Genomic DNA, 22609 nt, shown 5'->3' with positions numbered 1-22609 from the left:
GTTTGTCAATTTAAAAAAATCAAACCAAGAACACATGAAATGCAATACAGTTTATAAGACAATCTTGTAGAATGATTTTCCTGAACCATATAGAAAAAACTATATACTTGGTCCTTTAATAATAGTTGCTATGATAATAAAAGCCTATACACTTCAGTACAAGATTAGCAGTTGAGAAAATCAACTACTCTCAGTAGACTTCCAGTAAAAATGGCTGTATAAAAAGTGCACCCTTGCTTCCCTTTTGAGGTAGAACTGTACCTAACATCTGAGTCAAGACCCTGAATTAGGTATAACAGTGATCTGATTCAGTATGGCACAAATAATATCCCACTACATCACCTGCAAGTACTGTTCCTTGTGAAAGCCCTTTACTGTATTATTTATTATACTAGTATTTAGTATTGACAAAAGACAAGTATTGTTTAAAAACAAATATAAATATTACATCTACAGCTTCCTGAGCTGGCCACTGTGCTGACTTTGTAATAACAGAAAATATGGATAAGGTTCTTTCTTTTATGTACATTGTTTTAAGGAGATTTACCTTCCTAACACCAAAATATCTTTTTGACTCTGTATCTTGACAGGTGTAGGAAAAGGTTTGAGAAAACAGTGTAATCCTATCTGAACAAACACATTCTGGGACAGTAAAAAATGCAAAGCTTTAGTTTTATAATAAAAAGCTTTTCCCTAAACAGAAAAATTACTGAAATTCAATACATTCCAACAGTGTTCTTCCTTTAAAGTTACCTTGATCAGAGAGTGATTATCTTTTGCCAAATCAGTCTGTCTTGTTTTGATTATATTTCTAACCACAGTATTTCTGTTTCTAGTATTACCAGAAGGTCCCTAATACCTTAATTTCCTTCATCTCCTTCTAGGAAAAGAGTTGCTAATGAGAGGATGTTTTTCATACACCAAGGTTTTTAAAGTTGCCCTTACTGAAAAACACATAAGAATGCTTTAGGCTTGAAATATGCTTTCATTTATAACAATCACTTAATTGAAACATGTCATTTGATTCTCTACCACTCCATTAAATTTGCACAGATATTATTAAGATATATTCTATTCATTACCTATATCCAAACACTATAATCCAACTTGAAGCATGAAAAATCATATTCTGTGTCTACATAGAAAATTAAAACCATGTCTTAGAATACCTGGCTTATATTAGATTTAACATAGGGATAATTGCCAGAAGAAAGCATGGAGAGCACAGAAATAAAATATTTCTGGTAGGAGGTTGTTACTGAGCAAGTGGAGTCATGTGTAACAGTGAAAAAGATCTTGAAAAGAGGACTGTGAACAGTAATTTGTGAAATCTCTAACTTACTTTTCTTCAAATGGCCAACAGTTCTTCACTTGGAATATTTTTTGAAAGAAATTTCTATGGTTAGGAAAGAAAGACACTCTGTAAAGTTGTTACACAATCAATACTCTCCTCTGGAAAGCAGACACATTATTAATCCTCTAAATGAACAAGCTATTTCCTAACTGCCATGAATAGTACCTGAATTCAAGCACTAAAGGAAGCTTGAAGCTGCAACCATAAATGCATCACAGCTGGTTCAGGCTACATACCTGATTTCTTTGTTGATTGCATCTAGCTGCTCCTGGAGCATCATGGCCAGAGTCTGGGCATCGGAATGGCCACTTGGTGACAGCAGGTCCATGGAGCTGAACAGCGTTTCTCTATCATCATCATCAATGTCCGACATCTCGGTGTCGCTTTCGAAAGGATGACTGCTCAGAACACTGATCTGCTGCGTCCTATTCCACTCGTGATCGCCAAGTGATTTGACCTGAGAAGGAATAAGGACATGTATGGCTTATGTCAGAGAAAACTGCAAAGTCGAACTTAAAAAAAAAATGGGAAAGGAAAGCAACTACCATTTCAAAATGCTTGTTCAATTATAAGCGCTCCATAAATGCTTGCAGTATTACTGCAAATAGCATAAAGGATTTTCACATAATTGTAATTTAGGTATCCAATTACTCCAAGGAAAATTCATACAAAAAGACACTCTGGAAAGACAAATAATCAAGTATGTTTGAACTTTTATGTCTAAACTTCAACATTTTCTGCTGCCATTTTGTGCAACAGTTCTCTGAGCAGGTACAGAAAAAAAAAACACACTCTCTGGGTTGGGTTTTCTTGTTTGGTGGGTTATTTTTTCTGCTGTTGTTTTCTTCCTGGAAGAAAACCCCACAAACTGTAAGCTTAACAGCCTCAAACACATTCTCTTATCAGGGAATATATGAGAAAAAATTGGGGATTAACCTTTGGTTCATCTCTGCGCACTCCCATCCGGCCTCTTCTAGGTCGCCTTATCACTTTAGTTGACCGATAGTCAGACTGGCTATCAACCAGTGAGCCCACTGAGTACCTCAGCTCTGTTGATGTGTCCAGATGAGGTCTATAAACAGAATTACATAAGTGGACTGAGAGAGTAATAGGAATAACAACAACAATCCAATGACTTTTTCAAACAAACTTTCATGTATCACATAATAAAGGAGAAAATCACATGACAAAACATAATTTAAAAGTGAAAAATTGAAATAATTGTATGAGAAAATTTAGGGAGACACCAAACGTCTGATTTTTTTAAATGAAAGCTGTGCACAGAAAAATTTATTGTCCATAACTTTAACAGGAAAAAGCACATTTCAGGATAATTAGAACTGGCAGCTGAATGTATTGTTCTGTATATTCATAACCTCATATGCCTGAGGTTACTCTAAGCATGCTACATGTTCATGAATGAGCATATTGATTAAAGCTTTCCTGCTGTAAGTCTATGCTCTACATTATGAAAATATTAGTGAACTGACCTGTGATATTTAACATTGTTTAGGAATTACTAATCTTTGTTTGACGACATTTTCAGTGCCTTAACCCCCAATTTTTCCTATAGCCCTGGTAAGTCTTGGGGTATTTCAGTGAGGCTTATACAGGATGACTTCAGTACTTCTTTTCTTGTTTATGAACAGTGATCCCTGACCTTTTTGTCCTTAATCAAAGAGCAGCACTGCATGGTGCAATAAAAGCATCCTAACCATGGGCTGTGGAACCAAGGTGGAAGAGCAAAGGGTCCATGCACCATCTGAGAATTCAGCCACAGAAGTAGAGACCTGAACAATTTCTGTTTCTCAACACACTAGCAATCTCTACATAAAAATATATGAATAGCTTGATCACAGCAAAAAAATAAAATGCAACAAAAAACCCGCATAGGGCAGTGACTGTTAGTTGCATCCTGGGGTTCGGGTTTAGATTAGGGGTTTTCAATTTATGTTAGATAGTCAAGTTCTGTAATCCTGCGCACCCCCCATGTTTTCCCCTCCCCGCGGTGGTTCACTCCTCGCTGCGTGCTATTGGAGCTTACCCCAGTCACTCCTGCAGACACTCCTGGTCCTGTCCAGAGAGTTCCCCACCGGTCACCCCGATCCCACATCCCCAGTAGCCCAGGGACCCGGGAACCGCCCCAGCGCCGTCTCGGTCGGTCGCTGTGGTCAACATCACTGCCACAGCAGCCGCCCCTATTGGATGGGAGGCTGTGGGTCCTATCATCCCATCCCCCATAAAATCCTACCCCACCAGAATCCAGGTGCCATTTTCTCCCATGTGAGTGCTGGGAGCGGTCACGCCTTTCCACCAAACCGCGCCACGTGACCAATAAACTGTTCCTGCCAAGCACGGAGTAAATGGACAAATTCCTTACTTCTTTGCCTGATCCCTAGCGCATGGTTACAGTGGCTGGCCAGCCCACGCACCCGAGACACAGAAGCCGTGTCCGGGAACCCGCGGCAAAAACCCCGACAGCACGTGGAAGGTACGCCACAGCCAGGCTCCCAAGAGCTGCGTGCAGCCAGGGAAAACAAAGCAAATGCCACAACTGTTTTTATTTTCTGTGTACACTAATTGTCTCAATAGAACTTTTTTCTCATAATCAATAATATTTGGCAGTTGTGAAGCAAGTTGGCAGGAAAAAAGAAACAGTCCAGGTTCCACTCTTACTGTGGGTATTCATCTGCTGACCAGATTAATTATTTTCCTGAAAGCACAGACTCCAGCCAATGCAGAATTGAATTCTCAGGCTGAGAATAGGATGTATTTAATGCTCAGAGCTTGCTGTGCCTGAGAGAGCTGGGAGCTTCATGAGGTCAGGTTACATAAGGGAAAGTATACTGTTTAGCAGAACCTGCTGAATTCCCAAGATACTTAGATAGCTTATAAAGTTCACACAGCCCTTTGATAAGGGCTAATCAGCTCCTGTTTATGGAGCACAAGCTAATGACATTCATCTACCCAGCAAGAAAAGCTGCTGCTCTCCAAGGATGCTCCAAAAACCAAAGCTGTTGTTACAGAAGCTCAGTAGCCTGTGTCCCTGCAAGCACTTTCAAGAAAAATGTGTTGTGGCCTGTAGTCACATTCCCAATGGAACAAAAATTCAAAAAGTTAAAAGCATCACATTCTGAATTTCATCAGTTTACATGTCTCTACATATAGAAAAATATTATTTTAAGAAATAATAGGTTGAGGGAGAAACCATGTCCAGGTACTGAGCAAGATGTCTGAGGACATCAATGGGCAGGCAATAGCTGATGGAAAAAAAATAACCCATTGAACAAGAGTAACTTTAGATGAATACAATGCTCCCAATTCAGTCTTTGTCCATGAGCTTTGTTTGGCAGGTGTGCTGGCGGGTTTTAAAAACTAACATGTTGCTTGTTATGAAAACAGCACGTGGCACACAATTATCAATAAAGCAACAATTTAATCTCAAGGGATGTGGTATTATATTTTAGTTAAATGGTATGCTCTGTCTCACCCATCGAAAATGTATGGTTTATTCCAAACCTGGGATCCTCCCCTGAAGTATCACGTGCCTGTAATCCCATTGGCCCAATCTTATTCCGCGCCCACTTTGAATCTCCCTGTTAAGTGTGCCGGGGGGACGAGGCTCGCTCTCTTAGCCAGCTCACATGGCTGGTGCTCTCTCGGCCCCTCTCTCCCCCTCCCCTTTCCCCTCACTCCCCCTTCCCTCCCCTCTCCCTCAGAAACCATGCTGCCTTCCAGGGGTAGGACCCCCAATAAACCCTCATCTAATTAGCACCCTCAGAAGCCATGTGGAGTCTCCTTGCCTGCCTGCTGCTACCAGCGAACTCACAGCTTAGGGGGGCCCCCTGGGGACAACCCGGAGGGTCCCCCAAAACGCGCCGCAACAAAGGGACACTTTTAAGCAAGAAGGAGTTTCTAGAATGATAAATTCTTTGCAGCTGTTAGTGGTTATTCTTATGGCATTTGTCTCACTATTCTTCCTATATTGATTTTCCATCAAAAAGAGGCACAATGTTTAATGTCTAATTATGATGTTTTCAGATCTCTCTGAATAATGTCTTCACATTCAGCTGAAGTTCTGTGGTCTTTTGCTACACACAGTGAGTTGTGCCTTGCTAACAAAGAAAAAAAAAGATATTATTTATAGAATAAATATGATCATAAATATGCTGATCAGTTTCAGCATTAAAGAGGATTGTTTCTAATTTATATTTAAGGTCTGAGACAAAAGTTGTGTATTTGGATATACTTTTAAAAACATTTCATAATTTAAAAGACTTTTGTTTATCTCCATAATATTTCAGTGTATACTCACTGATACAAGGTATACTGTCTGCCTATGAAAAAAGTGAAAAGCAACAGTAATATAACTGCATAGATTTTACATTTAAATGTACATTTATATGTGGCTTGAACACATCCCTGCTGTAAATGCTTGCCATTTACATTTATGTCTATTTCAACTTAAAGTGAGAAAACTTTTTTCACAAAATATTACCTTGACAAGGTGGGTTCAATTAAAGAACCAGCCCTCAGTTTCATTTGATCCAATTCAGACCTCAGTTTCTCAATTTCTTCGGCAAGTCTTTCCTGGAAATAAGAAGAGTAAGACATACTTACTTGTGATACAAAATACATTTATTTTATGAGATATTGTTCTTGTACAGTTAAACAAGCAAGCAAAGATATGCTGAATGTAACACTGACTACAATAAGGAAAGGAAGCTCATTTAAGTCTCACTACTACTAACGATATGTACACATCAAAAGGAGGTGGTATAGCGCTCTGCTGTTTTATCACTGCCTGGATGTGTTGGAAGGCCAAGTACTTGAAACTTATTTTTTTCCCTAGCATAAAGCCAGGCACAGTTCATTGTGTGACATACCACTTGCCCTATAGAGACCAAGATTAACAGTTGGTCTCAATGATCTCTGAGATCATCTTTTCCACCCTACATGATTTTATGACACTATGGGATTCCATACCAGCCTTTCTATTTACTGACAGAGATGCAGACTTGGAGAGAACTGCATTTTAGATGACTCAAACTGCAGCTATATGTCTTGCTCTTGTTGAGTTGATGTGACTCTAGTATGAGGTGCTGCTGGGAAAAAATGGCAATTTGCCACAAAATTGGATTTTTGGAACTAACTAAAAAAACCCCACTATTTACAGCTACTAGAGAAAACAGCACTGTTCCCAAATTCTACAAATAATTGTTATCTATGTAAAAAGTGAAATGAAAGAATTTTAAAACTAATTAAGAACAAGCATGAGATGAAGATATAACACTGGTGTTCCTAGAGTTTAAAATGTTCAGTATTGCAAAAGGCTAGGAAGGATATGGATCATCTACAAATATCTATTAGATATTTATAAATATATTTATATATTTATATCTATATATCTATATATAGCTATATATCTATTAGATATCTATAAATAATATCTAATAGTAATATCTATAAATAATACTATCTATAAATAATACCAGTTTCAGTGAGTATCATTACTGAATTATTGGTATATAATTACTGAAATAGTATTAGAGTATTTTTAAAATATTTCTTGATTGAACAGAAGTACTGAGATGACTGATACTCTGTTGGTAACACTTCACTTGCCCGTTACTTAGAGATTATTAGTATCTGATGTTATGTCCATCTATCTGAAATTGCTTCATCAGTTTCTTCATCAAAGTTGAACAAATAATCCCTTCAAAGGTGGACACTTAGAAGCTCTGGGGTCAGAACATGTAGTGACAGGACAAGGGCATTAAAATTAAAGAGGGTAGGTTTTAGATATCAGGAAGAAATTCTGAGGGTGCTGAGGCACTGAAACAGGTTGTCCTTTTAGGTACTTTAATCTTGCTGCCTTTCTCTGCAGGTTACCTAAATGTGGGTGAAAGTAAAAATTTTTTAATAGATACCTCTTTCGTTATTTTTCTCAAAGGTCTTGATTTTTGATGCCATATGATATATTTATATTAGTATAGAATGGAGCTGTATTTTAAAATTCTGTACGATTGCTTCTACAGGGATTTAATACATTGCAAAACCACTTCTGTGAATCTGAATGCAAATACATTTATGAATCCTACTGCACTCAAGGCAGGAATAACTTCAAAATTAAATCTTATCTGGGATTGGAAGAAATATTTATCATCAATTTGACTGATTCACTAAACAGCATTAGGGGTTAATTTGCAAGCAATGAAGAAAGGTCACTTTCAGCTATATATAGCATAATGCCATTGCACTTGTTAAGAAGAATTGCATAAAATTTAAAACTTACATTCTTCACTATGAAAGTGCAACCAGTTATGCATACATCTATGTTAAATAAGACTTTTTCAGAATTAAAACTGATAGAATAAAAACTCCAGAGCCAGTAAAATCAACATGAATTTTGGTATTGACTTCCTGAGGCTAGGATATCAACCATGAACTTAGCTCAGAACAACTGTCAGAGACTTCAAAGGCTATTTATTGCATCTAGGTGATTAAAGGAATCCTAATTTGTGTCAGGAAAATTTTTCACGATAGCTGGATAATTAATATTACATATACATATTTCCAAATAATAATTCTACATATTTTGTTAAAACCAGATAAAATCAAAGTAATTTACAGTACCTTATCATGTAAGGACTCTTCCAGATTTTTCCTGAAACTTTCAGATTCTTGAATCAAAAAATTCTAGAAATAAAAATAAGAGAAAAAAATAAACAAGAAAGAAATGAGAGACATGCTCATATATCAGATATCACTAGGTACATGTACAAGTTTACAAAGTTTATATATGTTGGACATCCAAATTAAAATTCTTTAATGCTTCAATTGCATTATATACTAAATTTTAAATGCTGCAAGAATTCAAACATGTAGGAACATGTGTCTTCAAGATCAGCAAAAACTTTGCATCTTGGTTCAGCTGAGGAAATGCCTAATCCTTACACAATCAATTCTTCCAACAACTTCTTTTGGCAAGCCTGTTTCTCACTCCATGCCACATCTTGCTTCAATGATATAAACCAGAAGTACATAATCTGAGAAGTTCTGAAATACCCTCCTGAAAAACACTTAAAGATTCCTCTCAGACCATACAGAAGGTGAATAAGTAGAAGAGGGAGAGATTAAAGAGGGCAAATACAAATGTCAGTAGCTTTGAATTTTGCAGGATCACATTGTCTCACGTAATGGAAAATCTGTAAATAAAGTTCCCCCTCCAAGGCTAGATGCTCCTTCTCTTGTGGTGACAGCATTTTACTCTTCCCAGAGGAAGTGAGGTGAAATCTGCAGATTAAAACACTGAAATGATAGCACATCTAAAATGGTCATTCCTCTGTTCTTATCCACTTTCTCTTACTGCCTCATGCAGCCTGTCACACATTGGTCCTTTCCAAGCTCTTCATCAGGCTCTTGGCTGATAAACACGTGACTCAAAATATTCAGCATATTTGCAGCTCTTCCAGGAAGACACTTGAGACCACTCTTGAATTAAGATTCAAATGTATAAGTTGGACCACATTTGTGGTAATATTTGGTAATATAAAATCAGCATGATCCCTCCATCCTGATAAAAGTAGAATATATGGGAAATCTTTATGAAGCTAAACTTTATACTGCTGTTTGTACTGTACCTTTTCTTCAAGTGCTGCCATCCTCTCTTTTAAGTGTAGTTGCAGACGCTCATTGGATTCTGTCAAAAGTCTGTCTACAGTATCCGATAATCTTTTGTTGTGCTCCTCATTCATTTTTTCTCTTTGCCTTGCCTTTAATGTAGAATAGACAAGACAGATTGGTAGGGTCCAAAATTAACCAGTACAGATATGTATCATTGATAAAAAAAAAAAAGGTAACTGTAACCATCTAAAATAATTTCACAGGAAATGTAATTACAGTTACTGATTAATGCACATCCATTTTTGTAACAGGAGAATGTTTTCAACTCTGCAACTGGCCGTAAATTAATGTATTAAGATGGCGAAGCAAAGTAGGAAGATGCTGCCATCACTGCTACAAACAGAACATTTACAATTAGGCAGTTTTGGGGGCTGGAGTACATAATGTAGCACTATACTGGCAAATGAAAAGTGCACAGAAGCTGTTTGCAATATACATACTCTTTGAAGTTCCTGATTCTTCTCTTCAAGTTGAGCTTCTAAATGTCTCATACGTTCCTCAATGTTTCCATGCCTTTCTTCTGCCTGTAAAATATAGAAAGACTCTTTCTGTAATTTGGGTCTCTTTGGAAGTTTTTACTTCAGTAAAGTTTAAACAAAACATAAAGCAAGCTACTACTAACTGCAAACTTAGTTTTTCAAAAATAAACTTTATATTTAAACAGGCAGCTGAACAGCATTGCTTGAAATGTGTCAGCTACAAAGGCCTGTTACATCCAAGCATCAGCAAAACATTATTTTTGAGTTATTTATGAGCAATGAAATCAGCCAAATGTAACATGCAGACTGTGCATGGTTTGAACACAAACCTGCCATCGTAAAATTGTAAGCTCCTGAAGCACTGAACTGCACGATGGTTGATTATCAATTAAAAAAAAAAAAAAAGAAAACAAATCAGATGGATTCTATTCAGCAATAGAAAGTAAAGTCCAGTAGGACTACCTTCCTACGTATGGAGATCATTTCTTGCAGTTTAGCTTCCATAACATATTGATAATCATCAGATGAGGTAGAAGAGGTTGGATCAGACTAACAAGTCAAGGAAAAGGAGAGGGACAAAATTGAAAAATCAGAACTAAAGACACTGACACTGAACAGAACACAGCACAAAATGCTTAAAAGAAAAGTGTGACTGAAAATTTAATACTTTTAACTGACAAATTTTTACATGGAATAAACTACACTTATACTTGGTGAAAAATATGCAGTTGGTGTGGAGAAACTGAAAATAATGGAATGCTAAAGAAGCTGTCAACCTACACATGGAAGTACAAGGTTAGTGATGGCTGGCTGATGACACATGACTACAGAGTGGATTCAAAGCTATACTATCTAATCTAATGTTGTTTTTCTCTTTTTTTTTTTTTTTTTAATTTTGGTAAACTGAACACAAGAACCAGACTCTCAGAGGCCAATATCAGAAATTCCTGTATAATTCTTCTACCATTCTCTAGGAATTATTACAATGCATAAATACTATGTAATGGACCAGTCAGTTACACCACCACTATGCAATGTCATAGTACATTCCCTAATTTCTAGAAAACAGAAAGAATGCCAAAAGAGACAAGACTCAAGCTTTCATATGCCATTTTAGAATATACTATATAAGGCCTGTCATCCAAATAACCAATATAGTTTTCATCCCTTTGAAAAGATCCACCCTGGTGGATCTCTTTGGGAGATGAAGGTCATCAGATAAAAGAAGAACCTATAAATAAAAATACATTAATAATAATGAAAAGTTATTACTGAGTGTAGAAATGGTAATCCAAACAAAAATTCATTACTATTTCTGACAGAAGCTGACCTTAATTAGGTCATTTGTGGCAAAACATGAATATTCATGTTACTGTCATATCAAACAAGTCTATGTTATTATTAAAAAACTAAAAAAGCCCTTTTAAAAAAGGGAAATGCTATATTAGTTTTGTTGCTATGGAAACAGGAATATGCATAAGGCATACGGAGAGGGCTACTGATGACTGAGTTCTGAGCTCGCACTTGTCAAATGCTATTTCACTTTGTCAGATTCACCCTCTCTCAAAAAGAGATCTGAACTTCATCTTTAGATGAGCAAACTTTAATATGCACAAGATACACTAATTTTACAGCTGTATTTTTGTAAGACTATTTCTCATATGCTTATCTACTAATGATTCATCAGATTAATTAGGAATAGGTATCAAAGTAATGCCAGATTTTCATAATAACTTAAAATTACCCATATCTTAAATTCTGTAGTATTATCAGTACCAAAAGTTCATACAGAAAGCAATGCTGTGGTCTAGTAATTTATAAATATAAACTGCAGCTTTTGATATGAAAACATCCACATAAGAAAATTCTGCTTTGTATAAATACAAGAATATTGCTTAACCTTGAAGACCACTAGTATTACTTTCAGAGTATATTCATAAAACTCAGATTCTTGCAAAATTTAAAGGAAAATCTTTGTAATTAAACTCATTTAGAAGTGCAGTTCTTGTTTCTGATAATGAAGCAGGTGTATTGTGATGTACTTGAATTTATTTATTAGCTGAAATTATTTTGTCTGTTTATTACAATTTAGACCAGCAACAGTACTTTTATGGTCTTCTTTAACTTATCCCTCCATTTTGCTTATTAGTTGATTTCAGCACACCAATGCTAATGCACTCCTTCCTCTCCCAGTTGGGTAATTAGAGAGATAGGTTTGAAAAAGTTAAGGCTCTGTAGCTGCAGAACAGGTGTTTTTCCAGAGTGACCAAGGTTTATCCTGCTTTGTAGAGAATAGAATTTTCCGCTTTTCAAGTCCTGGTTGCAGCATTGGTTCAAGGCCATCCCTTAATGCATTTTCAAGGGTCATGAGATGACTTGAAATCACCAAAGTTCTGAGAAGACTTAAGTAATTCTACCTCTTTTGAGGCCATTTTCATAGAGGGAGATATAGAACCCACTGGGGGCACCTTTCTACAAAATTAAACTCCTTATAAACTCCATTAGCTGACTGCAAAATTTAAAAGGAAATTCCTTAAACTTCACTGCTTTTGATGCCTTGAGACACCACTTAGAGCAGAGGCTAGACAGTGTTAAAAGCATAAAGTAGGTATTTATTGAAAGGCCTTCAAAGGATACACCTTGGGCAGTACAAGAGGCCGGCCAAGGCTACACACAAGATGGACGACAGGTCACGAGTTTTTACTCTTTTATAATTTTTGCTCCATTTACATATTGGGGTTAATTGTCCAATCACAGCTTCAGGTTATGAAGTCCCATCCTCCCAGATTGCTCTTCTCAATTCACTATTGTTTATAACTTTTGGGCTTGAAGCTGCAATGGTGTCCTTGGTTCTCAGGCTGGAAAAGGATTGTTTTGTCTAACTAAACTTTGAGGAGAACTTGCTAACACTTTATATGAAGTTCACAGTTATATACTAATGCAGTACAGAACCTGGAAAACTGAAAGCTAAAACTTAAGGCATCACTTTGGTACACTTAATTGCATCTTAATGCAAAATATTAAGAAAACCAAAGTAAAACCTCTATGTTCAAAGGGATCTCATTCACATCCTCTGAAATGTGCTAATCTGTCCTTGAAAAGACAATCTGTCTAGTTACCTGTATAATTTACCTTTTTTTTCCCAAACTAAAATGTACATTTTTCAGTCCAAACCATGCCATTATACCTTATCTGTCAAGCAGATCTTTTCAATGCAGAAAATAATTGTGATATTAGGTCTAATAATTTTTGGAAAAAAGAGAAGGGATGAAATTGTTGTCAGAATTATGTATGTTATCTGAATTCTTATATAGACAACATTCTTGAAAGAACATGATGTTCCCTTAAGATTCTTATAGCTACCTATTATTTCATAACTTTTTGCTGCTTTAATATTTCAGCAAGGTATATGCTATCTTTACATCTCTTTGGTAAAACAGAAACTTGAAAATTAATTAAAATTCAATATGCCTTAGAATAAAAACAAATGTCATTATTTGAAACACTGCAAATGTATTAGAATATTTTATGTTTCCTTTATTTCCCATTTGTTCTGAAAGTGTTATTCTGTATTATTCTTAAAGGACCCAATTATTTTATAGACAAAATATTCAATAATTAGGCTCAAGTGCTTGTCTGGCAGAAAGCAAGCACAGGTGCACAGATTTAGTATCTACTCTGGGCTCTAAAGCTGCTTAGGGATTTTAACCACTGGTTATTATGTGGCAGCTGTAGGCGCAGCCCCCTGCAGCAGGGATGGGAATCAAAAGGGCAGACAGAAACACATGTACATACTCCCATTTTCTCTGACTCGCAGAAACCCACCTGCAGCCAAAGACCTCCAGGAACCAGTGTCCCCAGCTGGAGCACACTCCCAAAATGAGGGTTTCAACACCTCCCATCACCCTTAACATTGAGGAAGGCTCCTGGCCCGGTCTCAAAGAGACCCCTCCAAACAAAAAATCCCCTGTAGCAAGTCAGCTGTTAGCTAAGGGACTTGCAAATCCTTCCCTAAAGACTTCCTGAGGCCATGTACTTAGGATTGGTATACCTGTGGCAGTTACACTTTTTTGTTGCTCATGTGTCTTAGTCAGACCCAGAGATTATAAAGAATAAACTCTTTGAGAGTCTTGGCAGCCTATAAAATACTGAATGTGTCCATCTCAGCCTTGTAGTTTGAGGCACAAGGCAGAGACACCGGTGCTTGTCATGCTTCCACAGCAGAATTTTAGGCACACATGAGACAGCACAGACAACTGTGGAGTTTGAGATTACTAAAGAAAAGCTGGATTTCTTCCAACTTGTTTTACTAAGAATTAATTGAGTTAAAAACTGTAAAGTATAGCTTACATGACTACTTGCTTGGCAGGCCTTACCCTACGTTCTTTCTTCAATGTAAGACTTGCTGTTTGCTCCTACTCTGTACAGGAGGATTAATAAGACACATTGTGTGATATACAACAACTAGCATTTAAAGTATATAGCCAGAACATTCAGTTATAAATAGATTTGGGAAATCATGCATCTTAAACTGGATTAAAAATATATGCACAAAAGCTAATGAAGTCTGACTCCTAGGAGAAACCAGCATGAGTCTTAATGTTCACTTTGCACTCTCTATGCCATAGACTAGCCAGCACAAGTTAGTAACAGCCAGGAAAACTGCATTGAGGAAATACCAAAGCAGCTTGTGTGATCTCTGATCCTGTTAAAACTCTGCTGGTGCTCCTGCTGCTAATGCACCCACAAATAAGGTGTTGCTTTCACATTTTCTGTTACTGATGGCACTGCACATTTTCTAGGTCTTCGCATCCTAGTTGAAAAGAAAGAAATCCAAATTCAGATGCAGAAATCACTTGTATAATATAGGTGCCAGATTTTTTTTTTTTTTTTTTTTGTGCTGAGTTGCAGGAGCAAGTCTAAACTTTTCTAATGGTACAATCAATTTCCCTGGTTTTGAGACCTTGACTTTTCAACACCTGCACTCCAGTTTCTTCTACTCACATCCTATGTTTTAGTCTATCCTCAGAACAAGGGGATTATTCACAAAGAAAGAATGCATTATTGAACTGAGCTATGAAGTTGAAGGTGAAAATAGGTGATCATGGTGACAGAGTTGCAACGGCTCACATAGTTATCAGCTACTTGCTCACATCTAACTTGTTACCAATGTGACCAAATTAATTGGCTCAGGTGTCCCCTTTTTCTAAACCCCAACCTTTCAGTCACTTGACAGCCACAACTTCTTTCCCTTCCTTTTCCCACTACCTTCTGTACCTCCTAAGTTTAGTAAGCAACTCCTGCAATTGAGCTTTGTCAAATTTGCTTCTTTCATTTCTTCCTCCTATCAGGGCAAAATCTCCCAAGAAAAGGGAAGCAAAGTAAGAGGGGTGTTCTGAGAAGACAGAATGTGTTGTAAATTTTCTTTGGCTTCTCTCCCCTTCAAAGATTTTTTTTTTTTTGCCTGTTATCAACTTCCTTCTCCTGTTAACACATCATATTTTCTCTCTCTTGTTCTCAGAGAGGTTTCTGTATTAACTACATCCACTCCTTGCAGGGGAACTTCTTTTGCCTCTTTGCATCCTTTTCATGGCAGACATGCTCCTTTTCTTGTTTTGCAACTTCTTCCCTGCTTAAAGCAAACCATATCCCCACACTGACACAAAACAAGCATTATGTGCCACTTGCCTCCAACTCTTAAGTCATTTTTTATCACCTTTAAAATTAACTGAAGGTGTTACTATGCTAAATGTGGTTTATTATGATATGGTTTCCTCTTCTCCATCTCAGTGCTTCTCTAAAGCAGCTGAAAAGCATGGCTGGTATTTCTGGTGACCTGCATACAGGAATGATGGTGTAAAATGCTGACTGCTGTCTTGTGATCAGAGAAGTGACTTGGTACCTCCACTGCACAAGCACCCAGGGGGTGAAGGACTACTAGTGGGAGTCAGTGAATGGAAGTAGGTGGATGCTGGCTGGCCCTACGAGACCCCTTCCTTGAACACATGCAAGGAGAAACTGTGCTGGACAGACTAACCATCTGAAGATTCTGGATGCTCCAATATCTGTCCCTTCTGAGGAAAATAAACATTTTGCGGGATAAAGAAAAGTTAATACAGGAAGGAGGTTCTTTCTACTAGGAACTGCCTCTTCTCCACAGCAGGCAAACAGACCAATACTGTTAGAGTGAGTAGAAGGTGGCTCAATGATTCATGGGAATCTAAATCTTGGGATACATGCTGAGAGCTGTGCTACTTGTCATGACCAGACAAGTACCAGTGTGATGGCCAGGCAGGACAGCACAGTATATGGGATCATGCTGTTCCAGGTTAGTCTGCCAGAGGCTGACTAACCCTCCAGTTGCTCACCCAATGGGCAGAACACAGTGAAAACAAAACCAAAGAAAAGTTCAAATGATTCAGGTAAATTTATGGGTACTTATCCAAGTTCACTGTATAGTCCAAATTTTTGGAAGTTCACTCCTTATGAACTAGTTTGGGCATGGAAAAGTAGCAGAAAGACATATCACTAGCTTATATACATAAAAAAAAGGAAAACCAATTAATTTAAAAAACTGACACGCTAGAAGGATGACAATTTATATCCTTCATTTGCAGAATCCCAACCTGGATTTATTATGAGCAAGAATATAAAAAAAAAATTGAATGCAGAACTGCAACATGCAATTTTTATATCTGGGGGGTTGGGGTGGGGATGGAAAATAATCACTGACAAATCCAGAACATATTTCTTCTGGTGTATCTCCACATGTAAGTAATTGCTCTTATATTTTATCCACAGCAAAGCAGATAACCCACATTACTTTACTTTAAAACACATATAAAGCATGTTTGGCTTAACTCACCTTTTCCATATGATTGTAACCCCATTAATCTCAGAGAAGCCACTTTCATTGAGAATAGTACTAAAGGAAGGAGAATCAGTTTTGACTTTTTTTTTTAAGCGCAGAAACAATAGCTGATTTGGTGGCTCCTCTTTTACTGGATATACACAGACACTGCAGTGATCACACAGCTCAGGTGGACAGACTTTGGGGATTCTGCAGCCAGATAATTTGAGTCCTACAGATAGCATGTATGTTGGCATAAAGTCCAATCAAGGCAAAATTGATTAAGCATTATTCAGCCCCTCAGGCAGGATCTGCATCTGCCAGACCTGAAGATCTGCGGCTGACCTCATGTAAAAGCACACCAGCAAGCTAACTTAAAACTACTTAAGCAAGCTGCAGTGATTACACCATCCTTGGTTCAGAGCCTCATTTATGTGATCCATGAAAAGTACTGGACTTTAAACTTCAGAGCTCTCAAAGCAGCACTTTAATAAGCTCTGCAGTTTGCAAAGAAATTGTATAAGAGACACATAGGCCACAGGCCTATTTAGCCTATTGGCCAAATTACGACATTCTTCTTCACATTATATATTCCCAGGTAGCACAATTTTAACTGAAATACATGTCTTCAGTTTCTTTATGTAACCACTGAGAAATTAACAGAACCAGCATTACAACCTATTTCTCAGAGTTTCCCACTTGGCAAAAACTTTGATCAAGTACATCAAAGTGAAATGGGGTGGAGCATCAGTTCTGTTGACAGATCTCTAACCACATCCCATGAAATAATGTAAGAAGACAAACAGAGATGTATATTGCAGCTTTATGGTCACAATAACAACAGTATCTCATGGAAGTCCCTGAGTGTTCTGCATGGTTGAAATGGGATTTCTTCTTACGATTTTTGTCATTAATATATGTTCAAGGAAAAATGCAGTTGTAAGAGAAGACATGCTTGAGACTGCCAAATACTTACTGGTGGCTAATTGCTGGAGAACTTATTCAGGAAAAATCCTCTTAAAACAGAAAACAGTATTTTTAAGCTACTGAGGGCATTAGAATATATGATTATTTGCTGAATCACAAACAATTGGAAAAAAAAAAGTTAAAATGCCAAGGGATTGCTCCTCTGCGCACCTGAGTTTTTATTAAAATTCAATTAAATTTATTTGGTATTTCATGTAGCTCTTTTTGCTGCTTCTTCTTGCCTTCCTCATCCCCGCTACCTCCCCCAATTTTCAGTCTTTGTTTCAGATTGATACCCATTCATACAAACCTAAAGAGACAGCACAAACCCTTGATTACTGAAAGCCTTCCTTTCTTTGTTTCTTCTGCTTAACTAAATTATTTAAAAATCAGACTTTATTAATGAGCTGCTCAGCATTTAAGGCTTCACTAAATATGGAAAACATAGGACTTGCAAAGAGTCCATCAAATTTAAAAACAGCTCAGCACATAAATAGAAGCAGTCTTTGGCAATAGAGAAAGGAAAGCTTAGATAAATCAGAATTATATATAATACAGTCTCTTAAATGCATTTTTCTTTGTCTGATTTTAAGTGATGAAGCATAAACCACATTATATGTCTTTATGAAGCTGATAAAATTTGAGCTATAGTATTAACTACATGCACATCTGAAAGCATTAGAGGCCAAATATAAAAAGCACGCTATTGAAAATTTATCTCAGTAAGATAGCAGCCATATAACAAATTTACCAGAAAAAAAAAAAAATTGAAATCCACTCAGAGTTTTACATTTTTCTTTGCAGATATGATACAAAGAATCATTCAAAGCAAACCTTGTAAGCATGTACTGCAAGTTGTCTTCATTTGTGTTGCACAAACGATCCCACCTGCCACCAGGATTTGATTTCATAGCACTTATTGCAATAAAACTAGGTGTTGTTTATATACATGGTATATGAAAACATCGAGAAGAACTAAGTACCTGTAGGAAAGGGACTCCCCTCACTGCCTACCCTTAAATTATAAACTCTTACACAGTGAGTCCTCCTAGAGTAAGCAATGCTCAATTGTATTGGAAATACATGACTCCTTTGTAAGTATAGCCTAGGCTAACTTACAGGTAACTACTTTTCCTGTCATCAAAATGCTAAGAATTACAACCATGGCATTGAAACCATTCCTATTCACATACTTATCAAGAAACGTCCTTCTTTCAAATTGGCTTAATGTTACCTTTGTTTTGTCCTTGAGGTGAGGAATCAGGCTGCAAATCAGTGTTAAACAATGGGGTTTCTGAAGTGAGCCTATTTCTCAGTACCTTAGTCAAAGCTGCAATTCTCTGAGCCAGTTCAGCCTCCACTTCAGGTAAGGTTTCAGCTTTCCTCATTGTCTGCTGCAGCTTCTGCTCAGCCAACTCGAGACGCTCTTGCAGCTGTCTGTTTTTGTCTTCCAACTGAAAGCCAAATATAGATAAACAAGTATAGAAAATTAAAATCAATATTAAGGATTTTCCATCTCTTTCTAAAGTATCAGTGAAATGATAGCAAAACTCACTAACAGGCAACACACCCCTTAGTTTGGGAGAGGTTACTGGAGAAGTATTAACTCAAGCATGAAACAGTGTAGGCTGCCAGTCTTACTACTGATTTGAAGCTCAAGGATCTCATGAAAGTAAATAAAAGGACTTGTAAAATGGCACTAATTAAGATGAAGAAGCTCCACTGATGGATGTGGTAGTTATCTGTGTAAAAGAATACTACTGATGCCAGTAAAATGAGAAATTTCCAAATGGAAATACAGTCCATCTTACAGAAAAATTTACATATGAGCTAATATGTATTAATTCTGAAAGGATAGAATTCTGAAAGGATAATGAAACTAATTCTGAAAGGATAGAATTCCCTGAATAAATTGCCAAACATAATTTTCTGAATGAATAGCAATCATGTATTACAAAAAGTTAAAACTGACATTTAATTCTTTACAATTAAATCTCATTTACATTTTGCATAAGCTGTGATAACTATTAAAGAGAAAGAGGAGGACTTTTTATAACTACAGCAACTTCTGGCCTACTGAGATGCACCACACAAGATTTTTTTAAAGGTTGCTGCTCTCTTGTTCAATTCAGGTAATACAAGACGAAATGAAAAATAAGTGTGATTGTAGATTCTTTTTTAATCCTTAAAAAAGCATGGAAAGCTAGGCTTTTCTCATCTCAATGCTGCAAATCAACTTTAAGTCTGACCATATGTACTCTAAGCCTAGTTGCTTTGATTCCTGCTTTGAGTAGGCAGAACTTTGCAGCACAGCATGACTTACATTGGCAACAATAAGAACTCAGATACAAGTACCTTACTTTTTCCATCGTTGGGTGGTTTTGTCCCTGACAATTGAAGATACCTCTTTAAATAGGCTAAGGAAGCTGGCAAAAGCTGGAGAGTTAGAGTTCTGATGGTTTAGTTTCCCTGAAGAAGTATCAAATACACATATACACACAGATACAGGGGGATGTGTGCTTGTGTGTGCAAATATATCTGCATATAATTATAGAAGCAGAGATTATCACATCACACAGGTTAATTTCCCATGTAACACTTTAAATTGTTTAAAGACATGTTAGGAAAAAAAAAAAAGTCTGATACTGAGGCTAAGTTTGAATGATACAGTATGATTTATTCACTTCATGTTTGCTTTCACTTTATATCATATTCTTCAAATTACAAACCAGTGTTTTATGTTCAGTTTACATTCCAGATTTGGAATCACCATGGAAACAAAGTACCCTGAGAGAAAGCTGCACAGTCATGTTATAAGCTTTCTTAAAACATATTCACAGTTAATTTAGCTTTTCAAAGTTTTATTTGCACTCTACTCATCTGTAAAATCATTAGAACAAACTGTATGCAAATTCTGATCTTTCCTGCAGAAAGGAATTTTTTCAGCTCAAGCTATTTTTTAGAAAATAAAATTCCAAAATTATCACAAAAGAAGCAAAGATATTCCACTACTTAGGGAGTAAGACTGTGTGCACTTACGCAAGACTCTATCAGAAAACACACCTATTTTCCAACATTGAATGTACACATTGAAATTACTGTTCACAGACGTAGTAGCTGATACAAAACAGCATTTAGAGATGCTGAACAACTTAAGATTTTTAGATTAACTGATCTCAACAGATTAACCTAATGGAAATCTCTTATAGTAAATTGACATGAATTTTCATTGTGCATGAAGAAAACAACTGGCTGATGCAGGTACAGCACCTGACGCAGGATGGCTTCCTTGTTGGCCAGTTCGTTTTCTAGCTTATCGTTCATGTCATGTATGGAAGTGGATTCTCTCTGAGCACTGAGGTAGCGCTTCTCCAGCGTAGTTATTCTTTCTTCCATATCTTCCTTTTGAGCCATTGCCTAACGTGACAGAAAAGCTCCCATCAGGAACCATGCAATTAAAACGCTACATAATTTTATACCAGTTTAATTTTCATGCTAATAGTAGACAGGATTGTAAGGTATGCCCAGTAGTATATCTTCCGTTTTAAAGAGACTTTGGGAATTCTTGTAGCTATGATACAGCATCACAGGATCAGCTAGGAAAAGACCTTTGAGACCACCAAGTCCAACCTACGACACAACTCCACCTTGTCAATTAAAACATGGCACTGATACTATACCCAGTTTTTTCTTGAAAGCCAGTGTAACAGAAGCATAACTAACGCATACTAAAATAGATTCTAGAAGCCAACTATCCACACATACTGAGAATATCTGCCTAAGAGATGATATACTGAGAAACACCACAAATTTAAGAGGAGGAAAGAGATGGATAATTAAATTTTACTTTCATTTATTGAGAGAAAGGAATCAATTTCTAGTACTATATCTTAATTTAAATTTTCTGTCTCCTATGTTTAAGGGCTTTCATCAGAGCTCAACTTTTGCTGCTCACATACCTTGGCCTCGATCAGTTTGTGTTTCATCCTGGAGTTTGGGTTTAGATTAGGGTTTTTAATTTATGTTAAAATAAGTCAAGTTCTGTAATCCCGCGTTTTCCCCGTGTTGTTCCCCCCCCGCGGTTTCTGGCCCCACGCTGCCTGCTGCCGGATCTTACCCCTGTGCCGCTCCTGTAACCACCCTGCCATCCGGCCCCGGGAAACCCCGTGCTGGCTACCCCAAGCCACACGATCCCGCTCAGCCCGAGGCTTGGTGCCCGCCCCTGCGGGGTTCTCTGGTTGGTCGCTGTTGCTGGCGTCACCGCCACGGCAGCCGCCCCTATTGGGCGGCAGGCCGTGGATCCTCTCGCCCCGCCCCTCCATAAAACCCTATCCCGCTGCCATCCAGGCGCCATTTTCTCCCATGCAAGTGTCAGGAGCGGTCGCGTCTTTCCATCGAACCGCGCCACGTGACCAAATAAACCGTTCCTGCCAAGCACGGAGTAAATGGACAAATTCCTTACCTCTTTACCGGATCCCTAGCGCACGGTAACAGAGGCTGGCCAGTCCACATGCCTGAGACACGGAGCCGTGTCCAGGAACCCACGGCAGCAAACCCCGGCAGCACGTGGAAGCTACGCCACAGCCGGGCTCCCAAGAGCCGCGTGCAGCCGGGGAGAGCGAAAACCCACGCCGGATTTTGTAGAGGATATCACAGGAACAACGACCAAGAAATATGAGGTGAGCATGGTGAATTCCTTACCTCTCTGATGTCTCTCTGATATTTACTGTTCATTTCCTCTGTTTTAATGAGCTCCTTTCTCGTAGTCTCTGCTTCCTGCTCTACCTCTCCCACCCGAGAAGACAGTGCAGCCAAACGCTCCTTCATCTGTGCCATTTCATAGTTTTGCTTTTCCAATAGCTCCTGAAGTTCAACAACTTGACTGGCTTCATCATTTGAGTCTATTGAGCCATTGGATAGGCGCTGTTAATGGAGAAGCAACATTGATTAATCTTTTCATGTGGGCTCTAGCGAAAGAATTTCTGAAGCAAAGATTATTTTAAAAATTACCAAAGTAATTAGGAAGGGAAAAAACGTTTTCATGGTAGATAAGATAGGTATACTTATGAAAAAATAGCAGAAGATTAATTCATATAAATGGATTCCAGAATGTAGCATCACAGAGAGATGTAAACAGTTGCATAAAGAGCAGAATACTACACATAAAAAGGTTTAGTTTGGCATTATGACTATTTGAGTACTGATTACAACAATACTTTTAAAAATCATCAAACTGTTTTCCTTCATCTTAACTAAACTTACACAGCATTTTAA

General features: G+C 37.6%; 1 protein-coding gene across 1 annotated transcript in view; it reads right to left on the bottom strand.

Annotated features, from left to right (window-relative positions):
- Positions 1-22609, bottom strand: part of PPFIA2 (PTPRF interacting protein alpha 2) — a 317236-nt gene that overhangs the window by 54208 nt on the left and 240419 nt on the right. The window contains exons 8-17 of the mRNA XM_053942047.1: positions 22037-22258; positions 20606-20752; positions 18655-18789; positions 9982-10068; positions 9481-9564; positions 8998-9129; positions 7991-8053; positions 5853-5944; positions 2291-2426; positions 1591-1811 (exon numbers count right to left, since the gene is read on the bottom strand). Coding sequence (XP_053798022.1) covers positions 1591-1811; positions 2291-2426; positions 5853-5944; positions 7991-8053; positions 8998-9129; positions 9481-9564; positions 9982-10068; positions 18655-18789; positions 20606-20752; positions 22037-22258 — 1319 coding nt within the window. The remainder of the gene's footprint in view (positions 1-1590; positions 1812-2290; positions 2427-5852; positions 5945-7990; positions 8054-8997; positions 9130-9480; positions 9565-9981; positions 10069-18654; positions 18790-20605; positions 20753-22036; positions 22259-22609) is intronic.

The sequence above is a fragment of the Vidua chalybeata genome, chromosome 5, assembly GCF_026979565.1.
Source record: "Vidua chalybeata isolate OUT-0048 chromosome 5, bVidCha1 merged haplotype, whole genome shotgun sequence".
Lineage (NCBI taxonomy): Eukaryota > Metazoa > Chordata > Aves > Passeriformes > Viduidae > Vidua > Vidua chalybeata.
Note: the sequence above shows the minus strand (reverse complement) of the source record. Positions and strands in the feature narration are given on the sequence as shown.